The sequence below is a fragment of the Bos javanicus genome, chromosome 3, assembly GCF_032452875.1.
Source record: "Bos javanicus breed banteng chromosome 3, ARS-OSU_banteng_1.0, whole genome shotgun sequence".
Taxonomy (NCBI): domain Eukaryota; kingdom Metazoa; phylum Chordata; class Mammalia; order Artiodactyla; family Bovidae; genus Bos; species Bos javanicus.
In genome coordinates, this window is record NC_083870.1 from 116,271,315 (window position 1) to 116,285,273 (window position 13,959).

Below are 13,959 nucleotides of genomic sequence, written 5' to 3' on the forward strand. Positions count from 1 at the left end.
GCCAAGAGGCAGAAAGCAAAACAGAAGCCGCAGAACAGCAGTTACTCTGGGGGAAAGCTCAGTAAGCATGGTTTTAAAAGTGAAAGTTCAGGTCCTTGTCTTACCCTTGATTAATCTAAATAGGGCAGTAGAGGTGATTATTATGTGAAGCACATTTTTAGGTCTAATTCCCCCATGGACAGAACTTCAGCCACCCACTTCTAGATAAGAATGTATATGTCAATAATAAAAATAAATATTTGCTAAATTAACCTCTGAACAGGACATTATCAAAAGACATGTCTGATACCTCTAGTGTGTGTCTGGCACTAGGTAGGTGGTTCAGAACGTTATTTTCACCAGACTTTCAAGATCTACAAATAAAAGAATCTAAATAAAATCTATTACAAATGTTCCGTCCCCTCCTTTGGGGGTAGTATGATGTGGTACAGATTCATTGCTCCCCTTCCAAAACTGTTGCTTCTGTTTTGGAGGAATTAACAAAGACAACCCAGGCTTAATAAATCAACACCGAAGTTCAGAAGTTCAGAGCAATTTGTCTTGGGAACAAAGTCTTCCCTAGAGCTAAGAGGCATTCAAAGGAATTCTTCTTGTTAATGGGATTATTAAAGATATCCCTGAGACCCAGATAAATATTTGATGATTTGGCAAAGTGCTGGGGTTTCTTTGCCGATGTTTCTTCTGCTGACGCATCTCCCCCCTCCACCTGGGGTCTGGATCTTGTAGCTTCATTAGACTCTGCAAATGAAGGCAGGCTGGGATTTCCCCAGAGTATGCTTGTGTGCGAGAGTTTGGCCGGAAACCACAGATCGGGGTTTACAAGAGGGGTGAGGGTGCGCGCGCGCGTGCAAGTGTGTGCGTGCATGTAAGCATGTGTGTGTGCGCGCGCGCGCGCACGGAGGGTGGATGGTCGGGGCGGAGGGATGGAGGGGGAGGGGGGCGGCCCGGGAAGGGAAGCAGCAGATGCGGTTACAAAGCTGCCATCTAGAGGCCGCCCGCCCGCAGTGTATATAACGCGAGTCTGCAGCCCCAGAAAGCTCACACTTGGGCAAACTGCTCAGCCCTAAGGCACCGAGCGCCTGAACCCAGAAGGCGAGCCGGAGTCGGAGGAGCCCAGCCGCCAGGTAAGGAAACGCTGCTGGGTCCGCAGGGCGTGCGGACGGCGGGCAGGGGTCTGCTCTTAAGCGCAGTGGTCTTTTTCCAGAGCTCTTCTTTCTAATAAGCTCTGATGGGTGCTGGCGAGTCCGCAGGTCTGGTTTCCGAAAGCCCAGGCGGCGTGCTGCCTTGCGAAGTGCGGCTGCTAACTCGGGGCTTCCCGTGGGCTGCAGAAAGTCAACATAGGCTGTTTTCTGAAGTGGAAGGCGCTCTCTGTGTGTGTCTGTTGGACTGAGGAATCTGAGGTTCATCTGCAAGCAGACTGTCCATCCCTCTTGCTCAAAGTTGGCATCGGGGTCAGCTTAGCGCCGCTGCCTACCTGTTTTCTCTTCTGTCTCTCCACTGGGGAAACAGCTGGCACTAAGCGTGTAATTCCAGAAAGATGTGCCCCTTACGAAGAGGCGTCCTCCAGCGGAGAAGAAAACTGGGCTGAGAGTCTTTGTGGGTCCAGAATGGGTTTGAATTCACTGCTCTGGAAGATTACCAGAGCCTGTAAATCCGGAAGCTATAAGAGTGAATGTTAAATACAGCCCGGCCCTCTTGTCTCTCCACTGCATCCTTCTTAATCTGACTATTTGCTGTTCGCTCAGAAGGTGTTAAATCTGACTTCAGTTGGGAAAAAAAAAAGGCACACACAAGTCTAGGATTTTGCACTGTGATTGTACTCTTGAAGTAAAAAACATGAATTTTGTTCGATTTTGTTCGCCTGCATAAAGATCTGAGGAGTGACTCAAAACTCTGCAGTGAGGTCAGGCTTGGGTGGTTAGCCAAGACTTGGAAGTTGCAGGGAGAATGAGAAGTTGTAAAAGTCAGACTGCCTGTCTCCCTTTTTCTTTCTCTCTCTGTCTCTCTTTCTTTCTTTCAATTCATTTGCTCACACCAGGATCATTACGTTTTCCAGACGTAGAAGGGCCCCCCCCCCAAATGGTTTACAGCCCTTTGAAGGTATTTGATGCCCTGACATCTCCTGAAACATTCATTCTGCAGAGTCTCAATGTGGTAACTTTTTCTTTTCTCTTTAAACGGGCAGATGCTGCCTTTGTGTGGCTTTATTTATTCCAGGGAAATGCGGAGATCAAATAGCCTCTCCGAGAAAGGCAAGTGGAGGCGGCTGGTGTCTGCGCTTCACTTTCCATAGATTTTAAATGGATAAACTGCTTGCCCTTCTTTCATCAGCCCTTGAGCTTCCCCAGATGCAGAGCCTTTTTCTAAAGCAGAGTTGCACATGGGGAGCTCTAGCTTGGAAACAATTTGCTCTTTTTTCCCCCAGTCTCTGCCATAAACACTCCAGTGTGCACCAACTGTGGAGCTCCATGCCCCAAGCTCCTGGAGATGGGGGTGGGGGAGGAGGGTTGCTCCGGATTTGGGTGGAAAAGCAAAAGAAAATTGAGACTTGCTGCTGTGTTTTGCTGCTCATCTGATTTTTTAAAGGGATGTGCATTGCAGTTGTCATTTTTTAAAAGTTCTGGAAGGTACAGTGCAGGGAGCATGCAGATGCTTAACTGAGTCAGGACTTCCGAGGTTATCCCATATTAGCAGCCAGTCTTGAGAGATTGGAGAAGGTATTATGGTTTCTAATCAGGTCCAGAACAGGCAAAGTATAGTCTTTCTGGATGGAAAAAAAAAAAAAACCCAAAACAAAAAAAACCTACTTAATCAGGAACAGTGGCTTTTTGTCTGATCACTCCAGGCAAAGAGAGAGGCTCGTGTTTTCCAGGAGACACCAGGGAAATTGGTTACTCAAACCTGAGACTGAAAGAGAGTCATTCTGTGAACCCTAAGGGTAACCAGGAGAAGGAAAAAACCTTAAAGGTTTTAGGACTTGAGATGGTTCTCAGTGGTTCTGCAGAACACGAGTGGAATTCCGGGCTAGAAAGTATTTGTATTTTTCATCCAGGCAACCACGGAACTTGGTTTTTATTCAGGGACAGAAATAGTTTTAGAAGGGCTTCCAGACAAATTCCATGTGTGTAGGTGGAAATTTGTGTGTCATGTCAAGTGTTTTTAAAGTCCAGGAAATTATGGCTCTGGGAGACATATGTTTTATTAAAGTGAAAGCAAGCAGAAAAAAGGGAAAGAATGAGAAAAAAGGGGGCAGTCCTCTGATTTTGAATACTTAATGGTTTGCTGCTGGAATCTTTGATCCTTTGGTTACGCAAGAATCGACTCAGCTTAGAACTGGAAAAAATGTCGTTGCTTGGTTCTTCAAGTGATGAGAGAGTTGCGTGTTTTCATAGTGAAAATTTTGCGGAGCCCTAAGCAGATTTGGAAGCTGACTCTGCTTTTTTGTTCCGAGGTGGAGGGGCTGAGACCCCCTTGGGTGGTGCCCACAGGCAGGGGACAGATAAAGGGGGCAGGGCCAGCCACATGGCTAACACCTCCCAGTTCTCTTACGGTCCAGGAAACCTCTGTCACGTCTGCTCGTAGTTTTAAGTTTAAGATGGGAACCCCACTGTGTGTGTAGCCCAGGGTTTGGGGTTGTCCTAGGCTGGCTAACCCCCTACCGCTCATCCTGCTTCTAAGCTGGGTGGGAATTAGGGCTCTGGTTACACCCGCCAGCCCAGAGGGCAGCCTTTGTGCCGTGGGAACCTCTGGGTCTGCCCTCCTGGGTCCTGTGCCGCTTCCCAGTCGGGCCGCTGAGCACAATAGAACAGATCAGGTTTCTGGACATGGGGTTCGTTCTCTTTCCCCCAGTTCTCCCTGTGTATCAATGCGAAGTGTCTGAGGACTCTGGAAATTGATGGCCTCTATCTGGATTAGGGTTTGGATTTCTCTCTCTCTCTCTCAAACGACTCAGAGCAGTGCTTTCCTTGTGAAAAATAACAGCAGCCAGGATGGCATTGTTCTGTTTGTTTGACATGGGGTGGGGGGAGACAGACTGCCCCCCTGCCCCAGCTCTGCTCGCAGTCTTAGCAGCTGGCCTCCCAAGCCTGGGCCAAAACTCTCCTGGACGTTCCCATAGATTTAATGCAGGATTGGTACGAAATGAACAAACCCCAGAGCTGTGCAGTTTCCTAAGGACTTTTAGCACGGGTGCTCTGGGTCAGTCCAGAGGGATGGGGTGGGGAGGGGGATGGCGGCACACATGTATACCCGTGGCCTATTCATGTCGATGTTTGGCAAAAACACCACAATATTGTGATTAGCCTCCAGTTAAAATTAATTAATTTGAAAAAAAGAAAGGAATGGTGCAGGTCTTCCGTATATAAATTGCGCTCCTGGAGTGGAAAGGGCTGGGCTTTCGCAGGCGACCTGCTTCTGCGTCCCCCTGGAGAGTCCCTGGGGTGTGGGGAGGGTGAACAGAGCTGGTTTCAGCCACACCCCTGAGTTTCTGGTCCTGCTGCCTGTCTGGCCTCAGTTTCCAGGTGCCCAGCGGTGCGGTTAGCTAGGCTGGGTGATCGTGTTGGGACAACACTGAGCTGCTCCGTGAAATTCCACCCTGGGAGGACATGAGTTGAGCCCCAATTGCAGAAAAGCCAGTGAAAAATGTTGCCTGCGGGCAAAGATCCTGGAGAGCCCAGGGTCCCCTCAGCGTCCGAGTCGGTGCCCTGGGTGGCCCGGCCCATGTCACCTTCTCTGCACTGCACCCAGGCCTGACAAGCACCTGGCTTCCCCTGCAGGCCTGCTGCCTCCTCCCTCAAAAGCCTTTTCTGCCCCAAAGCCAGGCCCTTGCTCAAGACCGTGGTGGCTCTCGCACGGACAGGCTCAGCCAGGTTCGGTGACCCTCCGGTAGCACATCCCTGGCCACCCCAGCACCCACTTTCCTCTGGGGGGTCCCCATTGGTCACTGGAGGGGAAGTCCCTCTCCACGCTCCAGCGATTTCCACGCTGCTTTCCCGACCTTCTCGGTTAGCTGGCGGGTCCCCAGGGGTGGGTGGGGAGTGATGATTCTGGTCTGTTATTGCCCCAGAGCAGTGCCTCTCACAGAAGGGGCTCCACAAACATTGGCAGGCATAGAAACGGGTGAGACTTAGCTCAAGGGAGGCTTCCGGAATAGTCTCCTCGGGGCTCCTGTTTCCATTGATAATCTCCTATTTCTGGTCTCGGGAGCTTGATTCACTGTTGATTCATTGATTATGAATTCATTGAACACGTGCTTTGTCCAGGCGCCATTGCTGGCTGCCCTGTACACAGGCAGTAAGACGTCGTGGGGTGGAGGCTTGAGCAGGAAGGAGGGGGACCGGGGAACAGCTCAGCGAAAAAGAGTGGAGGTATACGGCCTGGCTGGGAGGAGGTGGGAGTAACAGAGGGCATAAATGGGGAGAGGGGGGCCTGCCTGGCTGGCCGGGAAGGGCGTTCCAGGTCTGTGACTGGAAACTGCTCACATGCTGAAGGCAGTGTTGGGGAACTCCGGTTGGGTACCTGAATGTGGGGCCGTCCGTGTCCTGCAGGGGGTGACTGTGGTCCAGGGGAAGGACATGTTCCTTGCAGGCCAAAGCACCAGCCCATGGAGACCCTGAACTTGGAGATGTCTCGTTCTGGCTTTGCCCTCAGCTTGCCGGGTGAGCGCAGGGAGACCACTGGGGGCAGCTGAATGTGTCAGGCCGCTTGGAGCTGTGCTGTGGTCGCCAAGGAACCTTGATTGATGAATAATAAGCCCGAGAGACGAGGGGACATCTCCCTTCCAGCAAATGGGGATGTGAGTGGTAGATGAGTCTCTTACAGATGCCAGTGTGGGGTTAGGGGGTGGGGGTGACGAGGTGGACAGACGCTGGTTCTCCATCCTCCAGGCCATAGGAAAATCTACTTCCTGTTCTGGTGGCAGTGTGATGCTCTCTGGGTGCAGATGTTGGACCCAGAATCTACAGGAAGTGATCCCTATAGAGGGAGCTTGGTGAGAGAAACCAGTACCCATTGGGAAAAGGGGAACGAAAAAAAAGTGATGCTGATTACTACTTTGTTTTCAGCGGGGTCCTTCTGGTCTAGAAAAAATGGACCACGAACCACCATTGTTCTGTGGGACGTTCGTGCCTCTAGTAAAATTTCCATAACTCTTGATGCCAAGTTTCAGATCACAGAGAAGTGTGTGAGGTGAAAGCCACAATCCCTCCTTTGTCCTCTTATCCCACACTTCCAGCCCAGTTTTATATCCACTGCAGATCTTTCCCCACGCTTTCACGCACACATGAGTGTGCACCCAGTCACTTCAGTCATGTCCGACTCTTTGTGACCCCATGGACCGTAGCCGGCCAGGCTCCTCTCTCCATGGGATTCTCCAGGCAAGAACACTGGGGTGAGTTGCCGTGCCCTCCTCCAGGGGGTCTTCCTGACTTAGGGACTGAACCCACATCTCTTGCGTCTCCTGCCTTGGCGGGCAGGTTCTTTACCGCTAGTGCAACCTGGGAAGCCTCTTATGCACATACATGTACCTATCAAAATGCACATAATTCTTGTGTTTTGGGCATGTATATATGTGTAACTTTCCATGTTCATAAAAGCATCCCCTCTTTCTTTATACAGCTGTATTATATTCCAGATAGTGGTTTGCGGTCCTTTATGGATCGACATTTATGTTGTCACCAATTTTTTTGCCGGTGTGTAAATAGTGCTTCAATAAACATCCTTGCATCTTGGGAATATTTATTTTGAGAAGAGAATGTGTGAACTTGTGAGATCAAAGAACTGGAGGAATCTTTTATCCCAAGCCCGGTTGCTTTCCTTCCATGAGAAATCTTTACGCAGATGTTATTAACCTGTGTCAGAAGTCGTCTCTCATTCTCCCGCCCTCCCTGGTTGGGGCTCTGACCCCCAAGGGACGCAGGTGGTGGGCAGATGTGACTGTCACCCAGAGGTCCCTCCTGAGCTCTGGCCCAAGCCGACAGGAACGGAACTGCTGGCTTATTGCAGCAGAGGGGGTCTGGTCCACGTGGATTGGGAGTCGGCTTCAGGCCCTGGGATCCTCAGCCTCACCACTGCCCTTCCTGCCATCACAGACCGGCCACATGGCCTGGAGATGTCACCGTGTATACGAGGATCACGGCCCATGCTTCCCAGTTGGCATAGGCAGTGAGCCCTCCAGTCGCATGGGATGACCCCTCGCTTTTCCTGGGGGCAAGTGGAGACTCTGGTGAAGGGTCTCGGGGGGTTGATGGGACGTCCCTCTTACCCCTGCCTCCCTCAAGTTTGGCCGGGCCTTGGGAAGCCAGGGGTCTGGGTAGACGTTCTGCAGTTGCTGGATCACATCTTTGTTCAGGTCAGGGTCTTGAGAGCATCACCTGTTAAAATCTAAGACAGTGACTTAGGAAGTTTGTTATCTTAGGCGCAGGGACCACCCACGATTAGCCTCGGGCCTCCTGGACACACGCTCAGAGGCCCACCGACTGCATTCGACGTGACCTGGCAGATGTCTTTATACTATTCTCTTTTTCTGGAAAGAGCCCTTGTTTGTTTCCAAAACAGAACAGGTGAAAAATGACAGGTAACGTGGGCTGCGCTCTCCTGCAGCATTTTCCCCCCTCTTTGGCTTCCCGTTTAGATCTGCGGGGGGCTGGATTGCTGCACTCCTTGCGTGCACACCTCCTCTCTTGTGGCCTCTCTTACTTCTCTGGACCCCTGGAGCCTCTGCCCTGGGAGGGGAGGGGCCGGTAGGCTCCCTGGTAGAAGGCTGGTGGGCACGGCGTAGGCCTCTGGCTCATCTCCTGGACTGGTGGCTGGTCAGTGATTGGTGGTGGATGATCGGTGGACCAGCTGGCTTTCAAGCTCCAGCATGGCGCCCCCCAAGCCTCTGCTGTACCCCCAGCCCCTCCTGGAAGGTTCCCCACACTGCCTAAGAGGAAACAGAGAGGACTGTGGGGGAGGGGGGGCTGTGGACCGACTCTTAAGTCACCTTCTGGTCCCAGAGGATCAGTGATCATTAAGTTGGGTTTTCATTGTCCAGAGGCCAGAAACCTAAGGACCCGATGGGGTCCCTGAGCCCTTCCCTACCTTGGCTGCGGTGCAGGGGACACCGAGGGCCGGCCCAGGCCCAGAGGTGTGAGTGTGGACGGTCTGCTGTGCGGGAGATGTGGGCCCTGGAGGGACACAGACTCCTGGTGATTCCTGTAGGCCTCCTGTGCCCGTGGGCCCCTCCGTCCACACTGAGCCATGCCCCTCCACCTGGGTGCTGGGGGGTACGGCGTGTGCAGTTAGCGGGATGACTCCTTGGGGGGAAGACAGAGGTGGGGGCGTAGCATCTCAGTCAGGCTTCCTTTTTCTCCAGCCCCCGTGCATGGCGCAGACCCCAGGGATTCTGGCTGCATCTGTGGAGGCCTCTAGTAGGGCTGTGCCAGGGCGGGCAGAGGAAAGGACCCTCAGCCAGGGCCCAGCCCCACTCTGCCCGCCTCTGTGGGGCAGCAGCTCGTCCTCCGGCTGAGTTCTGCAGGGACCCGGGTCAGATGAGGTCATGGGCTGAAAGTGCTTTATAAGCTAAAGTGAAAGTGTTAGTCGCTCAGTCGCACCGACTCTGCAACCCCACGGGCTGTAGCCCGCCAGGCTCCTCTGTCTGTGGGATTTTCCAGGCAAGAATACCGGAGTTGGGTTGCCATTTCTTCCTCCAGGGGATCTTCCTGACTCAAGGATTGAACCCATGTCTCTTCTGTTTCCTGCGCTGGCAGAAGGCTTCCTTACCACTCGTGCAGCCTTTACCACTAGGCCTTAGGGAAGCCCATGCCATGCTGCAAGTGTGTTTCATGGATCACAGCCTGGTCGTGGCGAAGGGGCTTGTGTTACTCAGTGAAGCTATGAGCCGCGAGTCCATCACCCCAGATGGACGGGTCCCAGTGAAGAGTTCTGACAAAACGTGGTCCACTGGAGAAGGGAAGGGCAGACCGCTCCAGTATTCTTGCTGTGAGAACCCCATCAACAGTATGAAAAGACAAGAAAATATGACACCGGAAGGTTGGAACCCCCCCCCCCAGGTTGGAAGGTGTCTTGTATGCTTCTCCCAAAAGAGCAGAGCGCAATTACTAACAGCTCCAGAAAGAATGAGGTGGCTGGGCCAAATAGGAAACGACGCTCAGCTGTGGATGTGTTTCATTTTAAGGAGATGGGAAAAAACGGGGTCACACCTTACAGCCATACAGGAGAGTCAAGCCCAAATCCTCCCCTCCCTCTCTCCTGAAGTCGAGGGTGCAGCGGGCACCATCAGTTCCTGGCTGCTTAGCAGCCCAGGGTGGTGGGAGGGTCAGGAGCACCTTGAAGGCAGGATCTGGAGGTGGCTGCCCACCGCGAGGGCTGTCCAGGCCTGGTCTCTCACAGGCATGCACTGTGCGTCCATGTCTGCTTGGGGTCCTCCAGCTGCATCTTCCACAGTCTCTTAGGAGGATGAGTTTATTTGTCCTAACTTGACCTTGGGCTTCCCTGATGGCTCAGCTGGCAAAGAATCCACCTGCAATAGGAGAGACCTGAGTTTGATCCCTGGGTTGGGAAGATCCCCTGGAGAAGGGAAAGGCCACCCACTCCAGTATCCTGGCTTGGAGAATCCCCTGGACTGGGTAGTCCATGGGGTCGCAAAGGTCAGACACGACTGAGTGACCTTCACTTCATTTCACTTGAACTTGACCTTGCTGATTTTCCGTGCGTGCCCTCTGGTCAGGTTTTGCCTGACCAAGTCGGTGGTCCCAAGGCCTGAGTGTCCTCTGGTGATGGGGGGAGGCTCTGAGGACCACCAGGTTTCCTGGCCTCGGGCCCCGTGGCTCCACCACCTCCTCCTCAGAGGTCCAGCTGTGTCCAGCAGCAGCAGGGGATGCTGAGGCCCGGTCAGGTCACCTGGAAGGGAACCAGCGGCCACTTGCTGCTCACAGAGGCGAACAGACAGCAACTGAGGGCCATCTCCATACCTGTGGTCCTAGGGCAGGTCCTCAGCTGTGAGTCTGGAGGATGAGGTGGCCTTGGGCGGCAGCAGGTGAATGGCCTCACTTCTTGGGCGTCTGCTTGTTTCCCCTGGAGGTAAAGGCATCAGCTCGCTGTCTGCGGGTAGCTCCTGCCTTTCCCCCCTCTCAGGGCGGGACATTGACCACTTAGCCACTTGGTCAGTTTTGAATGTGGAGCAAGAAGTAAGCGAGTCCGTGCTTTTTGATAGGTCAAGAGAGGGGGTGGATGCGGTTTTGAGTTTCTGTCTGTTAGATTCTGTCCTCAGCCCTTGAGTTCTTAGGTAGCCCTGGGAGATGGGGGCTGGTGCGCTGAGAAAGCAGTGGCAGATGACAGATTAACTAGACTCACATGAAACACTAATGAGGCAGGAGCCCGAATCCCAGCCCAGGACGGTCTGGTCAGCAGAGGGGTGCTCTCCCAGCTGGGTATCTGTGGACTGTTAGCCCGGCCACTGGGCCCTGACTCAGGGACCATCCTTCCCCATCCTCCGGGACCTCTCGTGTGTGGCCTGGAGTCCAGTTTAGATGAACTTGGCAAATAAGCTTGGCTTGCAGTCGGTCCTTACCTGCGACGGGAGAAGGAGGAACAGACTCCCTACTCTAGATGGCGATGCCCAGCCGGGCACCCTTGGGCCGAGTGTTTTCATTTTACAGCCCCTTCCTGTGGGGACGCAGTGAGGCTGTCCACCCAGGGTGGTGGTGGGGGCACTTCAGAGCCTTCAGGTGGGCGGGTCAGCAGGAGAAGACAGCCCCGGGCAGCTCTCAGAGCTGGAGTCAGTGGGCCGTCATCCCCAGGCACAGTAACGCCTCAGGCTGGGATTCTTCTGGGTGTTAAGACGGTGCCAGTCGAGAGTGTTGACCTCACGCCAGATCAGCAGGGAAGACCATTAGGAAAAGCCAGTCCCTCCAAGACCCAGCTTTGGGTCTTGGTACAAGTTGCTCTCAAAGCAGTTGGACAAATAAAAGGTGGAAAACCAGGCAATGGCCCACATTAGGAGATGGCTGGTTGGTGGCTCTGAGTTGAGAATCACATGGCAAAGTCAGAGACTGTGGATGGGGGCGCGGTGAAATTGCAGGGCAGGCCACACACTGTCCACACCTCCAGAGGTCTGCAAACCGCAGGCAGCCCGACACGGCCAAGCAGGACGCTTGTTACTCACCAGTGCAGGGAACAGATCCACCCCCTGCTCTTGGGTATGTGAGTGAAATGCCTCTGCCATCCGCAGGGGAAAGTGAGCTGGCCACGGGCACCTCTGGGCTGAGGCTCAGCTGCCCGACGTCCCTCTGACCCCCCAGAATGTGTCAGTTTCACATCCGGGCACAGCCCAGTCTGGTGACCTCTTGAGAACACAGTCCTGTAAAGACAGAGGAAGCGAATGCTTTCACTCTTTGAGAGAGATGGACTCACATGGTTTTAGAATGTGGGTGTGTTTTGCAGATTCTGTCATGGTCAGTTTTGTTCTCTCCTTTCTTTGCAAAGTTACTTGGGAGCTACTGTGAAACCACTGAGCAGATGGGGGTGCTGGGAAAGCGCTTACAGGCCTGGAGCGTTTGCTAAGGGATCCATTCTGCTCTTGCATCTTTTAAAACTGTATTTGCTTTTGCGCGCAGGCCGTTCGACCGCTGCCCTCGACACCATGGATCTGCATCTCTTGGACTACTCAGAGCCGGGGAACTTCTCTGACATCAGCTGGCCCTGCAATGGCAGTGACTGCATCGCAGTGGACACCCTGCAGTGCGGCCACATACCCAACAAAAGCGTCCTCCTATACACGCTGTCCTTCGTCTACATCTTCATCTTTGTGATCGGCATGATCGCCAACTCCGTGGTGGTCTGGGTGAACATCCAGGCCAAGACTACGGGCTACGACACGCACTGCTACATCTTGAACCTGGCCATCGCCGACCTGTGGGTGGTGGTCACCATCCCTGTCTGGGTGGTCAGCCTCGTGCAGCATAACCAGTGGCCCATGGGCGAGCTCACGTGCAAGGTCACCCACCTCATCTTCTCCATCAACCTCTTCGGCAGCATCTTCTTCCTCACCTGCATGAGTGTGGATCGCTACCTGTCCGTCGCCTACTTCGCCAGCACCTCCGGCCGTAAGAAGAGGCTGGTGCGCCGTGCCGTGTGCGTCCTGGTGTGGCTGCTGGCCTTCGGCGTGTCCCTGCCCGACACCTACTACCTGAAGACGGTGACGTCCGCCTCCAACAACGAGACCTACTGCCGGGCTTTCTACCCTGAGCACAGCGTCAAGGAGTGGCTCATCAGCATGGAGCTGGTCTCCGTGATCCTGGGCTTCGCCATTCCTTTCTGCATCATCGCTGTCTTCTACTTCCTGCTGGCCCGCGCCATCGCCTCCTCCAGCGACCAGGAGAAGCAGAGCAGCCGGAAGATCATCCTCTCCTACGTGGTGGTCTTCCTGGTGTGCTGGCTGCCTTACCACCTGGTGGTGCTGCTGGACATCTTCTCCATCCTGCACTACATCCCCTTCACCTGCCAGCTGGAGGCCTTCCTCTTCACGGCGCTGCACGTCACGCAGTGCCTGTCGCTGGTGCACTGCTGTGTCAACCCTGTGCTCTACAGCTTCATCAACCGCAACTACCGGTACGAGCTGATGAAGGCCTTCATCTTCAAGTACTCGGCCAAGACGGGCCTCACCAAGCTCATCGATGCCTCCCGTGTGTCAGAGACTGAGTACTCCGCCCTGGAGCAGAATGCCAAGTGACGATGCCCCGCGCGGCCTCTGGACCTGTGCGCTGGGCTGCAGTGGGGCGACCTGCCGGGCTGCCTGGTTTTCCGGAGGAAAGCCAAGTGGCTTCGGGCTTGGCGACCCTCGTTGGCGTGGAGAGGGGCAGCCTGCGTCCCTATGGCTCCTTTCTCGCTCTCGGCCCAGCGTGACCCTCGCGGGGCCCCTGTGACAAGCCCCCGCTGCTCGTCACACCAGCTTCGGGACAGGCTTGCCTGCACTTCTGTAACATACGACTTTTCTGTGCTGCCTAAAGGTTTCATAATGGGGATTTGTATTTAAATCTTAAGACTCTATTTTTCTCACTCTTGATGTACCCTCTCAGTGTATTTGAAAGTTTATATTTTAAATATCGTATGGGAGGTATCCATGCTGACATGTACTCAGCGTCGTAGTTCTGAGGTTAGTTTGACTTCCGTTTTGACTAAGGATGACATTAATTGTTAGCTGTTTTGAAAGCCTCTCTCTATATAAATATATATATATATATAAATATAAAAATATATATGCCAGTCCTGGCTGAAATGTTTTATTGACGATAGTTTTATATCTGTGTGGTGCTTTGGGCCGGTCTGGGATACGGAACGAAAACTGCTCTATAATGCAGTTTGTGACATTAATATTATTGTAAAGTGACATTAAAAATAAGTGCAGTGACACTATCCCAGTCTGTAACACGGCACGCAAAACAAACCCTTGTATTCCAGAGAGTTCTTTCCATTTGTAAGTTATTTTTTTTTAATAAAGATGTTTTTTTTTCCTAAAAAGGTGTTCAGATCTCAGTTTTCAAAGCATGTTTGGCATTCAGGCAGCATGTTTGATGATGATATACAAATATTTACAACATAGGTGATCAACCTAATAAATATGTTTAAAGAAAGGAATACTGTCAGAAAAGCAAATCCCAGGAGGTTAACTTGGATGAAATTATGTGAAAGGAGGAACATCTGAGTGCGAGTGTTGTGGTTTAATTTTTTTAAATTTCTGCCTATGTGTAAGGGAGGGGAGCTGGTTGGTAGGTGCACTTGTCAATGCAAAGTCGGTAAAGAAAAGTCCCAGTCTGCCGTCTACCCAAAAGGGTTGAGGGCCTGGAACTCACCCTCGTGTCCGCCAGGCCTTGAACCTTCCCTGCTGAGGCTCTGTGGTTTAAGTCCTTTCTTCTTCTCTGGTCAAGACAGATTCTTCATTTAAAAGATAATCCATCCATG

General features: G+C 52.9%; 1 protein-coding gene across 1 annotated transcript; it reads left to right on the plus strand.

Annotated features, from left to right (window-relative positions):
- The first annotated feature begins 953 nt into the window (after positions 1-953).
- Positions 954-13,518, plus strand: ACKR3 (atypical chemokine receptor 3). Its single transcript, XM_061412714.1, has 2 exons — positions 954-1,124; positions 11,616-13,518. The coding sequence occupies exon 2, from the start codon at positions 11,642-11,644 to the stop codon at positions 12,728-12,730; it is 1,089 nt and encodes a 362-aa protein (XP_061268698.1). The 5' UTR covers positions 954-1,124; positions 11,616-11,641; the 3' UTR covers positions 12,731-13,518.
- Positions 13,519-13,959: the final 441 nt, after the last annotated feature.